At 36.2% G+C, this 22046-nt stretch overlaps 4 protein-coding genes across 7 annotated transcripts; 2 read left to right on the top strand and 2 right to left on the bottom strand.

Moving 5' to 3' along the window:
* Positions 1-1356: 1356 nt before the first annotated feature.
* On the bottom strand, positions 1357-15724 carry LOC127814188 (26S proteasome regulatory subunit 8 homolog A). Of its 3 annotated transcripts, XR_008026304.1 has the most exons (11): positions 15119-15724; positions 14469-14566; positions 10072-10296; positions 9783-9845; positions 9166-9329; positions 8866-9022; positions 8648-8746; positions 6819-6929; positions 6342-6494; positions 4005-4306; positions 1357-1677 (listed from the first exon to the last, which is right to left on the bottom strand). XR_008026304.1 is itself a non-coding variant. In XM_052355528.1 (10 exons), exons 1-9 carry the CDS (start codon positions 15321-15323, stop codon positions 6354-6356), a joined length of 1263 nt encoding a protein of 420 aa, XP_052211488.1. In that variant the 5' UTR covers positions 15324-15724; the 3' UTR covers positions 1357-1677; positions 6342-6353. The 3 variants fall into 3 exon arrangements, 2 of the variants coding, with proteins under 2 accessions (XP_052211488.1, XP_052211479.1); XM_052355528.1 differs by lacking the exon at positions 4005-4306; XM_052355519.1 differs by lacking the exons at positions 1357-1677; positions 4005-4306 and having other exon boundaries at positions 6071-6494.
* LOC127814200 (EG45-like domain containing protein) lies at positions 1475-3347 on the top strand. 2 transcript variants are annotated; one of them, XM_052355544.1, is made up of 3 exons: positions 1475-1685; positions 2015-2319; positions 2954-3347. In XM_052355544.1, exons 1-3 carry the CDS (start codon positions 1475-1477, stop codon positions 3152-3154), a joined length of 717 nt encoding a protein of 238 aa, XP_052211504.1. In that variant the 3' UTR covers positions 3155-3347. The 2 variants fall into 2 exon arrangements, with proteins under 2 accessions (XP_052211504.1, XP_052211511.1); XM_052355551.1 differs by having other exon boundaries at positions 2015-2315; positions 2954-3098.
* Positions 15725-15870: 146 nt separating the features above from the next.
* Positions 15871-18428, bottom strand: LOC127814184 (3-ketoacyl-CoA synthase 11-like). Its single transcript, XM_052355506.1, has 2 exons — positions 18259-18428; positions 15871-18014 (listed from the first exon to the last, which is right to left on the bottom strand). Exon 2 carries the CDS (start codon positions 17773-17775, stop codon positions 16240-16242), a length of 1536 nt encoding a protein of 511 aa, XP_052211466.1. The 5' UTR covers positions 17776-18014; positions 18259-18428; the 3' UTR covers positions 15871-16239.
* A 678-nt stretch (positions 18429-19106) lies between these two features.
* LOC127811012 (uncharacterized) lies at positions 19107-21940 on the top strand. Its single transcript, XM_052350692.1, has 7 exons — positions 19107-19322; positions 20791-20833; positions 20950-21042; positions 21144-21206; positions 21301-21396; positions 21497-21574; positions 21689-21940. The coding sequence occupies exons 1-7, from the start codon at positions 19189-19191 to the stop codon at positions 21776-21778; spliced, it is 597 nt and encodes a 198-aa protein (XP_052206652.1). The 5' UTR covers positions 19107-19188; the 3' UTR covers positions 21779-21940.
* The last annotated feature ends 106 nt before the right edge of the window (positions 21941-22046 follow it).

Genomic DNA, 22046 nt, shown 5'->3' with positions numbered 1-22046 from the left:
ATCAAAAATTTGAATCCTGGTGAAGGCCAGATCTTGATGCATTCTGTCATTTTTTTTAGAGTTTTGTCTGTATGACGTAAAAGAAATTTACAGGAAAGATAATTATTTTTTAAAAGTCTACTCCAAATATTAATAAATTATGATTGTATCTACATTTAATTAGAGAACGAATCAGGGAGAAATAATGCTCTCCTCAAGGATTAATGGGTAACTTTGGTAAAATATATATATATATATTATATTAAAATAACATTAATTAAATATAGTGGACGTATATCTGCCAACTCCCAACCCATAACATGGCAGAGGATAGCCGTTGCATTGAAACTGGAAACTTCTAGGTCTATGGACTCACATGGTGGGTGGGGGTTGCATGCACGTTACCTATTGGACGTAGTCAAAAAGCATCAAATCATAAGTCCAATCTTCTACATTTGGTTATTTACGTTAAATAAAAAGAAAGAAAAAAAAAATATATTTTTATAATTATATTCGTTTAAAAATAAAACTCTTATATTATTCGTGTCGAGTAATAAACAAATTGAGAGAGAAGAGGGGCGTGATTATATGGGGATGGAATTCACACTTTTGTTAACTTATATAAAGTGTAAATAACAAATTATTTCTCTACTTAAAAGATAATATTTTTATGTAAAATTGATTGCAAAGTAAAGTAAAAGGAAAGGACAAAAAGATTAGGCAAAATTGGACAGATATGGAGGGACGACCATGCCCATGCCCATGCCCATGCCCATGGGTGGTCAATGGTGATGCTCAAACCATTCTTCCGGCCCCTCCCAATTAGGTAACTTATAAATCAACTTTCCTTCCTAACAGGTAATAGGTGGTACCTACTTACGTAGGTTTTCAAACTGCCCCCACAGCAAGTAGGTTTCAAACTGCCCCCATAGATTTTGAATTTTTATTTTGATATTTTCTATAACTTTACATAAACTATAGTTATTATTATATAATATTCTAAATTATAGAGTATATTTTAGAATCAAAGAGCAAAATTAAGCATTATACATTTACATATTCGAGGTCACATTAGTCAATATAATACACAAATAACATTTTAATTTTATTAACAATATGACTAATTAAGTTAGGCTCCGATGGACAAATATTTTTGTTTTAGCTGGAAAAAAAGTTAGATTCACATATGAATGTTGAAACAATCGTTTCTAGACAACATGAAAAGCAATAGAAATTAGGAACCAATTCGGTGGACATTCTCAAGACGAATTTTTCAAAAGGCGTTTATCGAAGCCAACTCATAAAGCGTCTTCGATAGATTTTGTACGTACTGGCATTGATTGGCAACTAAGGAAAACAGTTTTCCGAATAAAAACAAAGGGAGGAGCCGAGCCGGCAATTTAATTTAATAAAATTCTTTCTTGGGTACCATTCAACAAAATGGGTTGGGACCGACCCTACAAACAAAACAGTCTTTAATTTTTTTTTATTTTTGATGTGGCAGCTCCTCCATATATATATATATAGGGGATTGATACAAGAAGCTGGAAATTGCACAGTATTCGATCTTCTTCCTCTCCAGTTAGATTCTGTCTGCAGGATGGCCAATTATCTCCTATGGCTCTCCTTCTTCCTCTTCTCACAGCTCTTCCATCTCTCCCATGGCGATGTCGGCACCTCTGCCAGCTACAGCCCGCCCTACACGCGTAAGTGTCGCTAAAGTTAAGTCAAGTCCACATCAACCAATAACCAATACAGGAGAGAAAACAAAGAATCAAACATTATTTAGGACATGGGTTATATATATGATCATGTTAGTCTTAGAACAATGAGTTTTTTCCTGTTCGTGGAGATCTTGATCTTTCCATGGCTGAATTAGCCACGCAAACACACAAGTGTCGACAAATATCAACAAAAAGGAAAAATGTAGAATCAACAGTTTACAATTATATATGATTTAGTCTATCTATCTATCTATCTATCTATCTCATGGAATGAGATTAAAATTTGATATGTTACTTTTGTGATAAAACAGCCACGGCCTGCTACGGCGACGATGGGTCCCAGTTCCCGTCAAACAACCTTTTTGCGGCGGCCGGAGAGGGGATATGGGACAATGGCGCGGCTTGCGGGAGGCAATACTTGGTCAGGTGCATCAGTGCAGCTGCACCGGCGAGTTGCGTGGCCGGCCAAACAATCCAAGTCAAGATTGTCGACCGGTCGCAGACTGCGGTGTCGCAGCCGTCCCGGGGCGGCGCCACCATGGCTCTCTCCACCACTGCCTTCGGAGCCATTGCCAATGGATCGCCGGCTTCCATGAACGTAGAATTTCAACAGTACGTAAGCATCTCCAGTATCACCTTTTTTTTTTCTTTAGAATTTCAAGAGGTAGCACCAATTCATTTTACAGCTATTCAACCGCCCAACGTATTGCTTACTGAATGACGTCCTGGTTTTATGTGTTTTTTTCCTTTCAAAATATAGGTTGCTTTATGGGTTATCTAATTGCCAATGCTGAGTCAAATTTTCAATTAGTATAGTTTTTTTATTTTCTTTATCATGCTTTTCAGTCAATGGAATATATAGGGATATGAATAGAACATAAACATGTGGCTCCATGTGGGATCCAGCGATAGAAGAAAGAAAGAGATCGGCATGGGCTTGATTTTGATATATTATTCTCCTTTCCCCCACCCCACCCTAATTGAAACTATGCCCTATAAAACTAAAAATATCCCAAATTACCAATAGCTGAAACTATAACTTACTTGGCACTGGTGGTACGTACTTGGACACAATACACACACACACACCAAGTAAAGCCAAATCACATAAAGCCAAGGTAAAAAAAATTACCCAAATAAACATAAAATTGCAGAAATGACACCATCATATCATTCTATATCTATGAGATGAAGTTATTCGTTAATATTTGTGTAAGACTGAGGGAAGGAATGATTTCTCCAATGTGCAGGGTATGACGACGACTACGACGATTCTATCTGCCAACTTTGGACGGAGGGAAGTACTGCTGATGAAGACGATTCTTTTATTGTCTAGACCTGATCTAATATTTCAATTTGTATTCCCTTTCAATATATATATACTACCTTTTAACATCTTCTCCTTGTTTGCTTCAGCATACAAGTCAAATCAATCTGGTTTTCTGATCTAGAATGCTCAATTGGAAGTTCCCCAGCAATTACGTTTAGATGTTGGAGGGAGACGACAAAACCAAAGAAAGAAGTAAACATGAAAACGACCACAATATATGATAAGAGATCGATCAATAATATCATTAATGCCAGCAGCATTCAAAACAAGTTTGATTAATCAAAAACAACAAAAAGTTCTAATCTTTTTGACCTCTAAGGTTGAGTTAATTTGGATAAAATGTATTTCAAATTATATCATCTATAAAATAAAATAATAAGTGAAAAGTTTAAATCCATTTATTCTAAACTCAGGTGATTTTTAATTATAAAACTAAGGTAATAAAAAATGTGAAAAAAATAATAATTAAAATTAGAAATATATGCTTAAAACATTTTTCATATTACAATTCTACTAAAAAAGTTCAAAAAAGCATGCATGACTAATCCTGCCAATAGTTGAAATCTAGGTTGGATCCGACAAGTAATGATGATTACCCAGTTTATATTCATTTTTACTTGAATCATATCTCAGGAATTTGGATCTCATGAACCCATATACCTAGTTCAGATCCTTTTTCAAAAATTTTATGATTATAATTTAATATTTATAATTAGTAGATATAATATATAAATTTTTAAGTTTTTAGATCTCAAGGTTATAAAAATTATAAAATGATATATATATATATCTAATATATAAATTGTTAAACGAGTTACGTGTGTCGTGTAACTCGTTTAATAAATATATCCGTGTTTGGGTTAAGAGTTTTGATGCGATTAGTTAATCGTGTCGTGTTCGTGTTTGTCATAATCGTGTTATGCGCGTGTTTTGATACGACATAATTATGACATGTCAACCCGTTTTACCACCTTAGTGAAGAGTGTTTTCATCAACACAGGGATGTTGTTTAGAACCCCATTGCTGGGGTTAAAAGATGAAACAAATGAAGAAGATGAAGAAATCTCCGATCAACAGAGACTACCCCATTGCAGACACCGGTTTCCGTTGATGTTCGTGTTGCTCCTCTAATCAAGCTCACCACTAAACCGTAAACCCAAACAGAATTGGGCGACGAAGGGGTCATATCTCGTGTGGACGTCAGTACGATGTTTTCAGATGGGCAATGCTCTGGTTTGAACCTCAAAAATCACTGAGGTTCATGACTTCATGCCTGAGAGAAAGAAAGGGGGGAAAGAGTTAGAGATACCACCAAGTATCGGGGCAGGGCAAGAGAGAGTGAGGGAGGGTGGGTGTATTTTAGTTTTTTTTTTAATTTAATTTAATTGAAACTAAGTAACAATATTATTTATAAAGTTAAGACAGGTTAGTATTATTCTCGTAACGTCAGAAATACCACCTATATTTATCTTAAATTTCAAGAGTACTAAGCATATTTTATCTTTATCTCAGTGGACCTCAATTCTATTTCAAATTCTAGAAGTTGGAAGACTAACCAAACAAATCTAGAATATGACTACTCTTTTTAGGTCCTGGTACAAAATCAAGCATCTATTTCTATCCCCTAGGACCCTCCACAAGCTATGGAAAACCTAAGTTCGTACCCAAGAGATTTGTCTTTATCAAAACGGACTAAGCCACACTACTATTCAAAGTTAGATATTTCAACAACTAACCTAAGACGCAAGGACAGTTCTATAAACCAAATGAATAAAAAATAAGATAAATTTAAAACCTTAAATTTTAATTTCACAACTTCTTGAATTATGAGATTCCCAGTTCATAATTTTAAATTTATCTTGCTTTCTAAATGATTTAGTCTATCTTACATAGAAAGACTTTCATATATGTATACCACTCACCCATAATTTTATATATATGAATCTATACATACTGGTTCTCCATCAATTTTTTTTTTTTTTTTTTAATGATTTCAGATACCTCATTAATCATTACTTGCCAAGAAAATATGATCAAATCTCTCTTAACGGATAAATACGACTTACCCAAATATATATTTTTTATTTCCTCAAAGATACATTTACAAATTTTTAATACAATTATTTTCTATTATATAGATCATAGACTGGCAACTAATTTTTTCAATTGTGTAAAATATATTTAATTTTCTTTCATCTAGCAAAACACACACACACACGCACGCACGCACATTTCCAATTTGTAAAAACAACCTATTTACCAGACAAAAAGGATACTGCATATAAAAACAACCCTCTAAAGGAAAACAAGAGCCCCTTACATAAGACAGCCCTACATAAATAGAAAGTCACTTCTTTTTAACATGCAAAACAATAAGGGAGGATTTGTTAAAATGAATAAAATAAAATTATATCAGGATAAAATTAAAATATTTTTTAAATTAAAATATGAAATAATTAAGATAAAATTAAAAAATATTTCAAAATTTTTATCAAACTATTTGTTAATTTTTTTAAAATGCCTTGGAGGACATATGTCTTATTTTTTCTTATCTATAAGGTACAAAATATGCTTATTTAGAAGAATGAAAGAGATAAACATATTTAAAAAATACCAAATAAGTTTAACGAACATATTAAAAATAACAAATTTAGAATATTTTTCATATCTTATCTTTTTCGATCTATATCTTAATTAACAAACATTATCTTGAATAAAATTTAGTACTAGTCAGTCTCCAATATGCATGCTCGATGGCAAATAAGCAATCAAATCATGTTCCAATTGGAGCTGCTTTTGAGTATCCGGCAAGTGAATGCAACTACGTACCCATTAAGCATCATTTTCAGTTTTTCCTAGAAATGTTTTTTTTTTCATTGTCTCATTTCAATTTTTCCAAGGATTTGTTGCCATAGTATCTTCTCAAAAACACCGATAGGCAGGATGACAACTGGTATTCCTATTTTCATCTATTCACACCCACAGGCTCTAAATATTCAATTGGTATAACTTCACAAGTTCTATAAATGAAAGGGTAAGCAGCAAGCAATGCACGAACAAATTACTCGATTTCAGGTAAAATGAATTGTAAAACACAAGCAAAGGAAGTAGTCAAGTATTGGTCTAAAATGTATCAGCACGTGCGCAGGAAAGAAATCAGTAAGTAATTCACAACGGGAGAAAAGATGGTTAAGTAGGATAAATTTAGCAGCACAGGACATGTCTGGCAAGCATCAATTACTTTTTCATAAATAAGATGACTGATATGCGCTTTTACATATTAAGAGAACAACAAAAAATAAATGTACCAACTGAAGAAATCACTTCCACAGCTTTCGCAAGGACATGTTTTTCTCCGTGTCCTTCTTCATCACCTTCGCCACCGCCATTTCAAAATCTTCTTGTGTCACATGAACTCTCCTCTCCCTCAGCGCAAACATACCAGCTTCAGTGCAAACAGCCTGGAGAATACGAATTCTGAAGTTAATGAAATGTAGCAAGGACTGTTGAGTCATAATGTGTGCTCTTTGTTAGCGACACTCAATGATGTTTATAATCATGCAATCAATTAACAAGTATATCACTTAATGTGATAACTTAGGATCGTTGAAGCACCAAATGACCATTGACCAACGAAACCCAGACCCCAAGAGGACAAAACAAAGTACTTTGCAGGAGCCAAGCAATAGAAGACTTGTGAAATAAAGATATAATAAAAGGAAAAATTCAGTAACAATAATAAGCTACATATATGAGAAAGAACAGGTTCCAAAAGGAAAATAGACCTTTAGTTCCGCACCAGATGCGCCATTCATCTTCTCTGCAATCTTCTTCAAATCAATGCCACGCATTAAGTTCATTTTTCTTGAGTGTATTTTCAAAATATCAAAACGGGACTGCAAATAGCAAACCATACAAAAACACATATCTGTATTAATGCGGAACTGATATAATAATGTATATACATGTATATAAGTGGAGCTCAATGAAAAAATAACAGGTGACCAAAAAATCTATAGTGAAATATGCATGAAGGTGAGCACAAATGCAATCATAAAAAAGAGAACCACAATTTTAGAGTGAAGGATCAAGCTTTCTATTTAGGTACATCTCATTTTATTCATGATTGTAAAGCAGACGTCTGCTTGGTGCAATCCAAAAGACAATCATCCTCCTTGCTTGTAAGCATAAAATTGCTATTGTTATATCCCAAGGAAAATGGCATCAGCTTTAAACAAATTGTTGTTCTACTTACAATCATAACCTGTCCAACCTAAATTGTTGGGAAAGATTCTAAATTGAGGTTTGGTCAAGGTCACTCCAGTGTTGCAAAACCATTTTATCTCAAAACACGGAGATTGGTATCTTAGTAAGCCCCCACATATACCAACTTTCAACTATAGGGCATAATCCTAAACAATTCAAAATGGAAGAAAATAATAAAAAACTATAAGAAAGGATGAAATGTGGTCATAAATCTAACAGCATCTCCAGTTGTTGGTTCTACTGTCTCCAATAACAGAAAGAGATAAAGATGTAGGTCTTACACTCCACTTGATGTTCAAAATGAAAGAAAATAACAAGACAAGTAAAAAGAATGAAATGTGGTCCTAAATCTAATAGCTTCCCTAAATAAAAATGTTTCTACCATTTAAAATGGAAAGAGATAACAGAAGTGGGTCATAGACTCAACTGGACGTGAAGATCAACTGGCACCACAAGGAACGAGACTTATAACCATCATCACCACAAGTCTCAATCCCACTATAGGTGAGACCAACTACATGAACACTATTTTCTATAAGGCAATTATATCCCATTTCCTACCTTCTTCTTCGCCCTTTTTGTCTTCCTCTACCTCTCTTACTACAAACATCATTCATTCCCTTCATTCACCTCCACCTCCATGTGTGTCTATTACTAAATTTCACATGTCATATATTCAATTTTTGACCTACTCAACTAAAAGTATTTAAATTCTAAGGTGTTACTTTATAGTCTAAGCATAGTATCTATGTCTTCTCGAATATGTTTTGTAAGTTCATTCATCACAAGAGCAAAGAGGAAATGCCAAATGCAAATCCAAAATATAGCCCATTGTAATTGAAGAAGTCTTAGTATATCTACCACAAATCTTAACACACATTTTTGCTTGATAATGCATGTCTTTAATAACCTATATATAGGTAATTCAAATTTCTCTCTTCTCTAAAACCTTCCACAAGAATTCTTTAGGGTCTCCATTATAACCTTAGTCCGAGTCTATAAAAACAATATGCAATCCTTCTGTTTGTCTCCATTAGGCCTTAGTGTTCTAGTAAAAAGGTGGAAGGCATCAATCAGATCAACATTTGACTTCATGAATATACAAAGAATGGGACCAAAAGTTATTCCAAAGGATGCTTCATGAACCAAATTCTCATCTCCTCTTATCCACATCCTTAGAAGCATCTCTCATAGAATAATATTTGTTGGCAGATGAAAAATTGGACCTTCCAGTAATCAGAGACTACTCTCCAAGAGAAGTTCACCCTCAATATGGAAAGGTCATATAAAACAGAAGCAAAAACATAATTTTGAGTTCATTATGACACAGATAGGTGGGAAATTGTACCTCCTCATTGGGATTTGGGAACTCTATCTTCCTGTCAATTCTTCCAGGCCTCAGAAGAGCTTGGTCCAGAATGTCAATGCGATTTGTAGCCATCAAAACCTATGAAAAAAAAAAATTATCATTCATCAAAATATCTGTACAAGAGGACAAGTTTCTTATTTAAACAAATCAGTCTGCAAACAATTACAATAATGCACACAACGAAAATAGATAATTACTTTGATTTTATTAGACGCTTCAAATCCATCAAGTTGATTGAGAAGCTCCAGCATTGTCCGCTGCACTTCACTATCACCATTGCCAGATCCAGATTCCATTCGAGCAGATCCAATACTGTCGATTTCATCCATAAAGATAATTGACGGAGCATGCTCCCTGTGAAATATAAACAAAGAAAAATAATTCAGAGAATTACTCCACAAACTTAATTACAACTTTTTATAGAATGAAATGATTAGTAGCTCCACTGTTTAGATTATGGCAATATTAATGCTGTCAGTGAAGAATTTCAAACAAACCTGGCCATAACAAAAAGCTCTCTAACCATTCGAGAACCCTCACCAATATACTTCTGAACCAACTCAGATCCAGAAACCCTTATAAATGTACAATCAGTATGATGAGCCACTGCCCTCGCCAATAGTGTTTTCCCAGTACCAGGTGGCCCATAAAGAAGAACTCCCTGTTCATGACGATAAAAAGAATTATTATTGCCTGCATTATATAACTACCAAACCATGATTTAGGACTAGTCAAACAAAATGACATCCATTACAATTATGGCATATTTTTTTTATGATTTAGGAATTAAGTGAAAAAAAAAAAAAAAAGGATTCCGCTTTCTATTCCCTCAAACTCAACATTCCAGCATTCAGTTTTCCCACGCAGGGAAAAGAAAATAATTAAAAAAAAAATAGAACAGACAGATTGGTAAAGACAGGAACAAGAAATTAGGCCAAATAAAAATGAATTCCAAAAGTGCTTTAATTTAAAACAGTTGGAAAGAAATCATTCATTTCAAGACTCAGCTAACTAAGGAAAATGTTTGTCAAAAGAAATGAAAGTTTGGCATAAATATGTGCATCACTAAGTGAACAACAAAGTTAACCTATTTGAGGATGTAAAGTAAATTCACCTTTGGTTGGGCTATTCCAAGAGACTCAAATAGTTCTGGATGTTTGATTGGCAATTCGATGACCTGGAAAAATTAAGACAACAAATGGATAACTAAGTTGTAATATGTTCAAACAACCCCCCATGCAAGAAATGAAAACAGGGGAAAAACCATCCCTAAATCTTAAGTGGTGAGAGATTTGATCTAGCAGTCAATAATATGATCAAAACCAATAAGTAGCACATCGAAGGAGACACAATAAAATACATAGAGACATGAAAACCAGAAAATAACTTCTAAGCTGACTAACCTCCTTTATCTCTTTGATTTGTTGGTCAAGACCACCAATCATGTCATAAGTAGAATCTGGAACTTTTTCAACTTTCATAAGGTTTACCAAAGGATCTATTTTACTGGGCAATATCAAATGAAGCACATAGCTGTCATTGCGAAGTGCAACTCTAGTTGATGGCGTGAGCTTTGTGATATCTATGTTCTTATCTATATCAACAACATACTTCCCCTCTGGATGAACCTGAAAAGACAACAAAAAGATTATCAATTAATTAACTGATTTAACTTTCAGGTTCCATGTATCACAAAATTACAGGTACATGAAAATGTAGTCCTGCAATCAATCTACAACAATTAAGCATCTAAAAGACTGCTATCTTACCCCCATCCATAGAAAAGACTGACCAGCTAAACACCTAGACAGTTTCAGCTAGCATCTTTCCAATCAGATGGAAGTAGCTAGCACATAAGCACTTCATCCAATTCAATGGCGTCAACATGTACAGGTGTTGATCAATGTTGGACACCTAATTGCACAGTATGCTGCTCCTTAGTCAAGAATAACTCAGAGTAGCTTGAAGCGCGCGCACACCCAAAAAAAAAAAAAAAAGAAGCAAGAAAATGCATGCGGTTCAAGAGTGAACCTCCCAGTAAAAATAGACAAGCTATATTAGAACAAGGTTGTTTAAAATGATGAAGAACAAAGATACAATGATAGTCAGTTCAGGTTCGATCAGAGGAATATAGCTAATTATAAGCATTTTATCAAATTCAATAGCATTTACACGCAATGTGTTCATGCTTGATAGCAAAATATTGTGATGCGGTCACTAATCAAGACTTGACCCAAATTCGATCCGATCAAATCGGAACAGTATCACCAGAATAGTAACAGCAGAATAGTATTTTAATACTTAAGTTTTAGAATTCTACTTGATTTAGGATTCTACTTCATATTTTTACTTGATTTAGGATTCTACTTCATGTTTCTACTTGATTTAGGATTCTATTTCATGTTTGATTAGGATTTTATTTTTATTAGGATTCTAGTTAACTTTTACTTAAAATTTATTTCTATTAGGATTCTAGTTGAATTTTATTTACAAATATTAGATGGATTTGGATTAGCCAAACACTATAAATATACCTAAAAGTTAGGGGTTGTAATCAAGTTTTTCTCAATCAAATTTCAGCAACCTACTTGGATTTTCTTAGCAAAACAGTCTTGTTTTTGTGTCTTTTTGAAAGCCAAGCTGTGTCAGGTGGTATCAGAGCGGTTAATCAACCAATCAGATGATCAATCTTGAAGGTAACGGTAGCAACCAGCCTCTTGACGGTGATCGGGGGCTGCTCGCAGTTTGGAGAGCAATCGAAAAACAACGAGAAATAACTCGTATAATGGAGCAACAATTTGAGCGAATCCGCAACCAATTGGGTGTTTTACAACGATTTAAGGATAATTGGAATCGGACTAATGGCGTAAATCAAGCCGGCTATGTTAAACCGGGAAGACCAGCCATTAATTCTGTCCTCATTAATCCTAGAAGACCAATGATGGATGATAGCGACGATGAGGATGATCTTGGTCGTATGATAGCCAACCCTAGTGGAAAAGGGGTTAGGAGGAATGCACAGCAACACAACCATTAGGGAAACAATGAGTATAAACTAAAGAATGGCTTTTCAGTGAGTTTGGAGCTTGATCTCAAAGATTATGTTGTCCCAGCAACCTCAACGTTTGCAAACTCAGGTTTGGTTTATGCTGCTAACATGACAAAAACTCCAAGGTTGTTGACTCATACTAGGGTATTTTCCAGTCTCGAGGGATCAAGCATTGCTTCGCTATCCAAGGATGGTGGTGTTTCTTCTGATCGATGTGCGACTGTAAAGGAGATGGAAGCCATGGTAGTAGATCATTCTATAGTTTATTCAAGCTCTGGCATGGTTGAATCGAAGGCAATAAGAACATATTCACCTTTGCGATTGCAAAAGCAAGATGATCACAAGGGTCTCTATGTGGAAAGGGGTGTTGAATCTCCCATGATAGTTAACTCGGGTAGTGCAACTGCTTTCGGTATTAATCTGAAATTAGATTCTGAAACTAAGAATACTATAGCAGCTGCTGCTATAGCTGATCAAGTGCTTAGACCAAAGGAGGATTCAAGCATCAATATTTTAAGTGATGGAGCTGGTAGTCATGGAATAAGCCTTTATTCGAAACAGTTGCAAAAGAATGTTTCTCTAGGCAAGAAAAATCTACAGATGAATTCGGAAGCTATTGAGAAGTCAAGAAAGCTGACGAAAGGAGAAGGACATGTGATAAGATCTACTAGATTAGAGAAGTGCTCAAGATGGAATGTTCAACGTCCTCAATCTAACAATAATAATACAATGGAGACAGAGAGAAACAAACACGGCGATGGTTGGACCCATGCCAACGTAGATATGGCTAAGAAGGGGAGGAATGTCTCTGCTCATGTTCCCTTATCAGAAAAGTTCAAGCGGTTCAAGAAGATGTCAAGCAAAAGTTACACAAATAAGAAGTACAAAGCGACAACTGACAAGTATAGGAAGCACAAGGTATTTGAGATTGGAGATAAAGTCATGATATTCTTAAAGAAAGAACGGATTCCAGCAGGAAAGCAGAACAAGTTCAAGCCAAAAAAATATAGTCCTTACAAGATTCCAAAGAAAACCAATGACAATGCTTATGTTGTGGATTTGCCTAATCATATGGGTATTTCTAAACATTCAAAGTGGCTAATCTCTCTTTGTAATTGCCGAACGTGGATTTGTCCAACTCGGATCAAAATTCGAGGGTAAATTTTTTCTCAAGTGGAGGTGAATGATGCAGTCACCAATCAAGACTTGACCCAAGTTCGACCCAACCAAACCGGAACAGTATTACCAAAATAGTAGCGGCAAAATAGTATTTTAATACTTCTTAAATTTTAGAATTCTACTTGATTTAGGATTCTACTTCATATTTCTACTTGATTTAGGATTCTACTTCATGTTTCTACTTGAATTAGGATTCTACTTCATGTTTGATTAGAATTTTATTTTTATTAGGATTCTAGTAAACTTTTACTTAGGATTTATTTCTATTAGGATTCTAGTTGAATTTTATTTACAAATATTAGATTGATTTGGATTAGCCAAACATTGTAAATATACCTAGAAGTTAGGGGTTGTAATCAAATTTTTCTCAATCAAATTTCAGCAATCTATTTGGGTTTTCTTAGTAAAACAGTCTTGTTTTTGTGTTTTCTTGAAAGTCAAGATTCGGTCATTGAAGTTTGTTCTTTTAAGAGTTTATTTTGGTGTGATTTTTTTCACACACACGCTACACACTGTGTCATATTGGTTTTCTTAGCCAAGTATGAGGAAAGAGTAGAATGAAGAATAAGTGTAATTGTGATCCAAATTTGAGAGAGAGAAGTTCACAGATCTTAAGACAGCATTTGAAGCTTGATTTTGCCTCTTAAATTACAAGAATAACAATAAGGAAGAATCCACTACTAGTCTACAACATGGAGCTGCAAACAAGATCACGACGGTCTGCCAGAGGGTAGAAAAACATGTGATGGTAACTACATGATTGTATGAAAGTACTAACGTTGGCCCCTACTAACCAATGTTTATAGGAAGTGCAAAATCTGGATACAAGGCTAACTTATTCTTTACATGTGATGGAGATTTCTATCAGAAGGAAATTCACATGCTCAAATTTGCCAACAAAGCTTTACAAGCCAAGAATGTACCATATGGTTTTGGAATACATCAAAGAGAAAACAAGAAATGAAAGAATCTAGGATGAAGTATCAAGATGCAGGAATCTAAATTATCAATCAACAAACAGGCACATGTGACAGTAGGTCAAGATGAGCAGAATAGGCAATAACACTCTTTCATAGAAATTTATACCTCTTGCTTGCGTCCCCCAGCAAGTGTGGTGCTAAGTTCTTGTTTAACAAGATACAAGAAAATAAGCTACTCAGCTGTCAAGCTGTGAACAGGGATTCAATTTGAATTTGTTGAACAAATTGTAATAAATTCATACACACATGAACAAAGCTCAACAAAACAGTTGCTAAGCTGCTTGAGTGGCTGCACTAATATGGTAATAAATCCACAAATTACCCATTAGATAAACACCATTGCCAAATTGACACCATGCTTTCTATAGACCGTTCACTTGAATTTTTCCACACTTCAAGATATGCTTTGGGTGGAGCTGACCATGGTAAAAATCACCTAGTCAAATGACATCCAAGAACTTATCTCTCTAAGTGAGCCCTAAGAAGCTAAGTACACACTGGTTTAAAAACAACAAAATTTAATCAATAATGAAACAAATAGAAGTGCAGGAAGAACATTAACTAGAAATTTGATAGATAATTGTAGGCTGACCTTCACTAAGACCTTTGATTTTCCCATTACTTTGACTACTTCACCAACATATGAGCCAGGCTCTTGAAGCAGTTGCAATTCTTCTTTCAACATCCGAACTGAGATCAATACAGAAAACATACGAAGGAGAATTGGCACAATAAACAACCAGAACCGACAGAATGATATCTATGCTTGGTACATTATTTCATAACAAGATAATACTACACTGTATAACAGTATGGTAGCTACTGATTTGATTTGTATGGATGATCAGCCAACAAGCGAATTGCACTTGCAATCAAAGATAGAAAAACTCTTATTCACTTCTGTTTGACACATTTACGCTTGTTGGTTTTCTGCGATAGAGGTCATCATGGTAAGTATATAGCCAAAGACAAGGCAAATTATCTTGACATCAGTGTTTTGTGAACGAAACACATTTAAGCACACTTTCTTTTATCTTTTTCACCCATTTTTTTTATAGGAATATCGGGAAATTAAAGCACAGCCCAAAATCACCAAACTAAACGAGAGTTTCAGAAAGGTAATCCCACAAGCACCTGGAAAAAAAGAATCAAGCGAAATCAACAAACATAAAACAACAATAATTTGAATGCCATGCTCGTCAAGCTCCAAAAGCCAGGGTTTACTGGAGATCTAAGATGCACCTTTGGAATTGAGATCGTTGCGCTGCGCTTCGAGGCGATTGAGATTGTTAGTATTCTGGCGGACCTGGAGCTGAAGATCGTGAATGTGTTGGAGATAGTACTGCCTCAAACCCTCGCCTTGCTTCGCCGTCGCCGTTTTGGAGGCGCACGCATCGGTCGACGATGCTCGTACCGGTTGGCTCGTTTCGATCGCTGCTGTTGCCATTGTGAGTCGATTCTGAGTGAAAGCTAGATTCGAAGCCCTAGGAAGTGGGGGAAGATTTGGAATTTGCTTTGGGAATCAAGGCGTGTCTATTTACACCGGGCCACCGGCACACTCTATAGTCTATATAATAATATATAATATAAATAATTAAATATAATACACCTTTAGTATAATATCAATAATTCTTTTAATTTAAATTACGTTTTGTTCTATGAATATGAATATCGTAGTCCTTGCATCGAAGATACAAATTTTCAAAGACTTGCCTAGATTTCTGTCAAATTTTGGAGTTCATATCTAATCTACCTACCCATTTGCTTCAGCTGGCTCCTGTTTGTTGGAACCAACCATATTATTATACCAGCACTTTCATTTTCATTAATCTAGTAGTTTTGATTTAATTTTCAGTCAAAAGACTTAAAAATGCCCAAGCCCAAATGGCCCCATATTTATTGCCCACAATGTTTCAGCTTAGGCCAGCAGAAACAGTATTCATTCAGTTAACCTGTAATAACTTGACGATTTTCCCAGAAAGTTAAACAACGTATGCTTTGAAAGTTCCATTTTCTTGGCATTCATTGCAAGAAAAGAAAGAGAACCCAACAACTAATTTGACCAAGACAAGAGTGAGGAGACAGATACCAAGTTCGGTCCAAAGCTTCACAAGCTCTTCTTCCTAGTCTGTCTGGTCCAAAGCTGAAAACAACTCTTAAAAAAATTCTACAACTAAAAAAATCTCAGCTTCTCTTAAGAATGAAAAAGAATCTTGTGCTAAAACCAACAATCCATAAGTTTTTAGCACTCTGTTCTGTGTGTCTTGGCATCCGAACCTGAAAAAGATTTTAGCCATCCTCATAGGGGCTCCAATTACCAAAATGCCAGAACCAATGGAAAAGGGAAATGTTTTAGGAGAGTTTCAGATGGCTGAAAATTTCGGAACATCTACCGGGAACTGGTGAATCTCATCCATCCATGGATTTTTCTCCTTTGTTGGATTGATAGTCCTCAGAGCCTTCCAGACTGCACTGTTGCACTTAAACCCGGATCCAAACGCTATCTGCCATGTTCTGTCACCCTTCTTCATCCTCCCTTTGGCTTCTGTATATGCCAATTCGTACCAGAGAGAACTGCTTGAAGTGTTGCCAAATCGGTAGAGAGTCATTCTCGAGGGCTCCATGTTCCAATCAGAAAGGCGCAAGTTTTTCTCTATTTCATCCAGCACAGCTCTTCCTCCAGCATGAATGCAGAAATGCTCAAAAGCCAGTTTAAAATCAGGGATGTAGGGCTTTATCTTCATCTTGAAAAGTTTTTTGCCGACCAATGTGGTAAAGAAGAGCAACTGTTCAGACATCGGGAGCACGAGAGGGCCCAATGTGGTGATGTTAGTCTTCAGAGCATCCCCGGCAACAGCCATCAGATCCTTTGACAGTGACACCCCAAGCTTGCCATTCGGATCCTCCACTTGGTAAATGCATGAAAAACATTTATCATCAGAACCTTTGTGAGTCCGGACAGTGTGAACCAATTGGTACTTGGATCGATGCCAATCACGCCTTCTGTTTGAGAGCAAAACTGCTGCCCCTCCCATTCGAAACAAGCAATTTGGAAGCAGCATTGATTTGTCATTACCAAAATACCAATTCAAAGTGATATTTTCCATGCTGATAACCAGAGCATATGTATTGGGATGGACCTGAAGAAGATCTTTAGCGAGATCAATTGAGATCAAACCAGCACTACAACCCATGCCGCCCAGATTATGGCTAATAATGTTTCCTCGAAGCTTATAATGGTTTATAACCATCGCAGAAAGGGAGGGCGTTGGATTGAACAAGCTACAATTCACAATCAAAATCCCAATATCTTTTGGTTTCACAGATGTTTTTGCCAAAAGCTCGTCAATGGCACCATACATTACAGCTTCGGCTTCTTTTCTCGCTTCTTCCATACATGGATTAGGTGGCACTCTTAAAACTGCTTCAGGGAGGTAAGTTGACTCACTAAGACCAGATCTCTCGAGAATTTTCTTCTGGAACTGGATGCTTTCTTCGCTGAAAGAGCCAGTCAGACGCGACCTTTCCACGAAAATCTGCCTTGTGCACTGACGAGCTGCTTCTGGCTTATAGCACGAGAAATTCACAAGGTAAACAGGGCAAGGCCTAGTAAGGAAGTAAAGGGTGGATAAAAACACCAGAAGCGTCGAGCATAAGATCACAGATATGAGATTGAATCGGAGATGGTCCCAAAGAACATAAAAGTCTTTAATTGAGAGTGTCCAAAGGTGAGCCGCGATGACAACGATCATAGGAGCTAAGAATAGATACATTCCATGGGTGATAAGATAATGGTATCCAAGTTTTACATATTTCAGTTTGACAGATTGCTTGAAATCAGGAAGCTTCCTGGATGAAGATGGCGACACCAAGGGTTTCTCCAGTTCCGAATGGCTCATCTTGGAAGGAATTGAGAATCTGGAGTTTGATCAACAATTGATACAATCAAAGGGTTTTGATTATTCAAGCAATACAATTCCCTAGATGGGTAACTTTCCTCGTCAAATACCACTGATTTTCCCCCAATTTCCCTAAGAAAAAAGAAAATGGGTTTCTCAGAAATGACCAAAAGATGACTTTTTCTGCAGAATTTCAGGACAGAGAACAGCCAGAAACACAACCCAAAGAACAGAAATTCCTGCAAAATCAGATACCCAAATATGAACGAGCAAATTAAACAATAACATACCCTATCCATTATACAGAAGCCATGAGACACGTTCGTCAAGTTTCTTACAAACAGATCTAACTTCTAAATGTAAAACAGAACGATGAACAGAATAATCAATAACCCAGATTTAATTAGCACAATCTAATACAAAGGACCAAAAAGGTAACAAAAATGAACCCAAAAGACAGATTCCCAGTTGAAAAGCACCAACCTTGAGCAGTGAAATCCTTCCCGCTCGATTGCCACGCCGAGCTCCGGCGAATAACGAATCAATTATATATAGAGAGAGAAAGAGAGAGAGAGGGATCAGGCAGCGTAGGAAACGAGGACAGTTTATCGTGCACTAGAATAAGGAATCCGCGTTCAGCGAAAGAGGGAGCGCGTGGCCATTTGAATGCCTTTCTCATGTGTCCAAATTATTTATTTAATAATTCCAAAAATCATTAGTTAGTTTCAGAGGCGGCCCGAGGGTGAGAGATGCAAACAAAATGTGGGCCCACCATTAGATTAGAGCGAGGCCCTACAGAATCAAGACCGTACATCGCAACTTCAAGTTCCAAACGGACGGTGCGGATGTAGTCACTTCTGTCGCCGGCAAGATAAGAGGGTCAAACACGAATCAGGACCGTTGCTGTCAAACAATCTGACGGCTGTAAGTTGACGTTGCGTACTCCAATTGAATCCTCTCACGCGTATGCGTGCCTGCTGCTGCTTGGTTTTCTTTTTTGTTTTTCTTTCTTTTAAATCTTTTTATTTGAATTTAAATATTAAATTTACCTTAATTTAAGTAGAAAATTAAGTAGGTAAGCATAAATAGAAGAAACCGTTGGAAATTATTGAAATAGAGTAATCAATTATTTGTTATATTAATTTTTGTAATGAAAAAAATTGATTTGATCATCTTTATATTAAAGGAGAGGGTTTTAGTGCACAATTTTATGCATATGGGGGTTAAAGTGATATACGGTGATAGATAGAGGGGGTTAAGTATAATTCTACTTTTTCTACGACAATTTCAGAAAAATTATAGTTTGAAGCGACGATGCAACGGCACAGATCGAAAGGATAGAAGTTTGAAAGCTTCGAAACCATTAAAACCGAACTTCCGTCTCCACAGAGAGAGAGAGAGAGAGAGAATACGATGTCGTTTCATTCGTTGCCATCCCCTTCTCCGCAATCGTCTTTCTTCTCCAAACCCTTTCACGGCGAGAAACGTCTCCTGAGCTCCCGTCGCAGAGCCTCTGCCGACGTTCCCGACTTTCTCTCTGCTGATTGGTTCTCTCTCTCTCTCTCTCTCTCTCTACATATATAATACAGTGATCAAACCTTGCTTTATATATGCTGTATAGCTTTCTGACTGTAAAATCTCATTAACTGTTTGTTTAGCGCTAACTCGATATTTAAGTAGTTGCAGGGGTTTGAACCAATTAGGTACTGAAGTCTGACCGCACAAGGGCCGTGTTGAAATTAAAAATAGGAATATAAAAGATAAAAGTTAGCCCTTTATCTATTGGTTTAAGATTTTAGACAGACAGTGATTAATAATTTAACAACCATTAGACCTTTTTAGTTTCTCTGACCTTGCAATTTATAGTTATTTGTTTGTTTAGTCAGTTCATGTGAGCCCGTGGAACCCAAGATGATTAACTCAATAGAAGTTCATTTGAGTGGACACTTTTTATGTAAACAAAGAGAAAGATTGAACATGTCCTTTTTTGAGCTTATTTGTTTCTTGAGACGGGCTCCAACTTGTTGCTTAGGCTACTCAAGCTTGATCACGATTGGCTTGATTAATGATTGTTTGAAAATTAGCTTAAGTAATGTTTGTTTCAGACTGTCTTGAAAGATAAATGAAGCAAGGCCGAATGCATTTTTGAAACTTGTTAAATTATCAAACTAAACTGGAACCACCCTGTTGCTAATATACGGGCTTGTGAGTGTCTGTTTCATCATGAAACAAAAGAAGTTTCATCCTTCTTCAGCAGTCACCATAGTTTGTGAGACTCAATTTTATTTGGTTTAAATACATGTGTTTGACCGCTTGTCTTCTATTTATGGCCACTGTTCTTCCTCTATTCCAAAGTAGACATGGACTTTATTTACAGCCATTTCAGCTTTATCTTGCCTTTTTTCTTTTTGGTCACTTTTTGATCAAATTGTGTCTATATGCTGTATCCGTTAGTTTGCGATTTTCCAATCAACCCTTGGCTGCTGAAATGTTGTAAAGAGATTATGATTTGGCCTTGCCATGGGACTTGAGCAACAAAAACCATGGACATGTTAAGTTGGGTTTTGGAAATATGACAATGCAAGGTATTCAAAAGGTTTATTTTCAGGTTCCTGAGCAGTTGGATGGCAGAGGAACAATTAGTATAACTTGCTTTAAGGCTGTAGTAACTTCTAGTGGATGCATATTACGCTGTTAACTTCTACATTTCTAACATTTGAACATGTTCTCTAAGTTTTCTATAGAAAATGAAACTAGAGAGATCTTATAGAAAATTAGAGATAGAAAATCGGAAATCATTTTCCACAACTAAACAGTCTCTAAGAGACTACACAACTGATTTTTGTCTACCTTTTGTCTTGACCATACTTGTTAGTTCAAGTCAGTTGCGGATTAGATGTTTTCTCTCTCATGTAATGTTCAGCTTTATTCCAAGCTGTCTAGTCAAGCCTTAATCTCCATTAAGAATGGATGGTGAATCACTCTGCACTAATTCAGGGATATTCTTTCTGGCAGGCATGAATCTCGCAGAAAGAGACCTTTCGGTCCAAGATTAAATGTATCCTTCTAACTAATAGATTGGATCACCAGAGAATAAACATAATTTTGTTCTAGAAAATCATTGTACTCTTTTTATGGAAAAGTATATCACTCCAATATATCATCTTTTTGTAGTTTACTGCAGACGAAGCAGTCCGCTATCAGCTTGATGCGTTGATGTTTAATGACCAACCTTATCAAGATTATGGGATCGAAGTCATGTATAGGGTAATTTATGACCTCAAACCATATGGTGCTTCCTTAACTGGTTTATATAACATGTGGTGAAGGGCTGTTTTTGTAATGCTTCTAATTTCTTGACTTGACAGTTTGCCGGATTTGATCCTTTCAAAAGGTCTACCTATTTTGGGCCCTTATTTGATTTGGGACAGGTGTTCACTGAGCATTTGCTCTACTCTTTGCCCAACGTAAAATGTTGTGTGCGCTAATGCATTTCCTTCCTTGATGTCTCTATTATTCGTGTAGTTCGATAAGTTCAGGTGGATTTTCCATCATTCAACCTACCGATCCTTAATTGGCCACAGGGAAAGGAAAATATTGAGCAGCTTGCGAGTAAAAGAGGTCAGTCAGGATAGTCACTTTGAGTTTTGAATAGTGTCATTAGATGGAGAGTAATGTACCTTTTCCGTTACGATTATACTTGTGTACAAATGTGCAACAGAATCATTACAAGCAGAGGGTTTGGGTAAGAGGACCTCGTCTTGAAGAAGAAGAAATATTTGAATTTACCATGGTTCAGGTTTGCTTATTGCTGCTCCTTACATGAAGTAGTTATCTATATATTGAGCAATCATTCCTTTTTTGGCTTCCTTGGCGACTAATAACGCTCCCAAATCCCAATTCAAATTGACAGAGGCTTGGCGGTTCATGGGATGGTTATTGGCTGACAGAGTCTCTGCTTCATGAGTGTGATAGTTATCCCGGTGGTGTCGCGTATCCATGAATAATTTACATACAGCTTCTTGTTTTTGGCATTCGCATTGATTTCCTTGATGCGTGACCATGTACATATGTAACGAAACAACTTGTTGATATACCTAAATAAGACATCGTACATCCAGAGTTTGAAAACTTGAAGGTGAAGAAAATACCTTTGCTAGTTGCATATTAGTAGTATGTGTATCTTCGCAAATCCTTTATTTACTTTCTTCCTGGTCTCCTTGAGCATGATACCTTGGGTGGCTGACACTGTTTCTGGCTGTTTTCTCGAA

The sequence above is a fragment of the Diospyros lotus genome, chromosome 1 (genome assembly GCF_014633365.1).
Source record: "Diospyros lotus cultivar Yz01 chromosome 1, ASM1463336v1, whole genome shotgun sequence".
Taxonomy (NCBI): Eukaryota; Viridiplantae; Streptophyta; class Magnoliopsida; order Ericales; family Ebenaceae; genus Diospyros; species Diospyros lotus.
This window is presented reverse-complemented; position numbering and strand designations above follow the sequence as displayed.

What these genes read in the sequence shown, in the direction of transcription:
- LOC127814200 (XM_052355544.1), top strand. Translation starts at nt 1,475, where the DNA reads ATGTGGCAGCTCCTCCATATATATATATATAGGGGATTGATACAAGAA. An exon ending in CTACAGCCCGCCCTACACGC is followed by an intron (nt 1,686 to 2,014) that starts GTAAGTGTCGCT and finishes GTGATAAAACAG; the next exon opens with CCACGGCCTGCTACGGCGAC. An exon ending in ACGTAGAATTTCAACAGTAC is followed by an intron (nt 2,320 to 2,953) that starts GTAAGCATCTCC and finishes TCCAATGTGCAG; the next exon opens with GGTATGACGACGACTACGAC.
- LOC127814188 (XM_052355528.1), bottom strand. Translation starts at nt 15,323, where the DNA reads ATGGCAACAGCAGCGATCGAAACGAGCCAACCGGTACGAGCATCGTCG. An exon ending in TTGGAATAGCCCAACCAAAG is followed by an intron (nt 9,330 to 9,782) that starts GTGAATTTACTT and finishes CGTCATGAACAG; the next exon opens with GGAGTTCTTCTTTATGGGCC. An exon ending in CATCTGGTGCGGAACTAAAG is followed by an intron (nt 6,495 to 6,818) that starts GTCTATTTTCCT and finishes CGTATTCTCCAG; the next exon opens with GCTGTTTGCACTGAAGCTGG.
- LOC127814184 (XM_052355506.1), bottom strand. Translation starts at nt 17,775, where the DNA reads ATGAGCCATTCGGAACTGGAGAAACCCTTGGTGTCGCCATCTTCATCC.
- LOC127811012 (XM_052350692.1), top strand. Translation starts at nt 19,189, where the DNA reads ATGTCGTTTCATTCGTTGCCATCCCCTTCTCCGCAATCGTCTTTCTTC. An exon ending in CTTTCGGTCCAAGATTAAAT is followed by an intron (nt 20,834 to 20,949) that starts GTATCCTTCTAA and finishes ATCTTTTTGTAG; the next exon opens with TTTACTGCAGACGAAGCAGT. An exon ending in CCTTATTTGATTTGGGACAG is followed by an intron (nt 21,207 to 21,300) that starts GTGTTCACTGAG and finishes TTATTCGTGTAG; the next exon opens with TTCGATAAGTTCAGGTGGAT.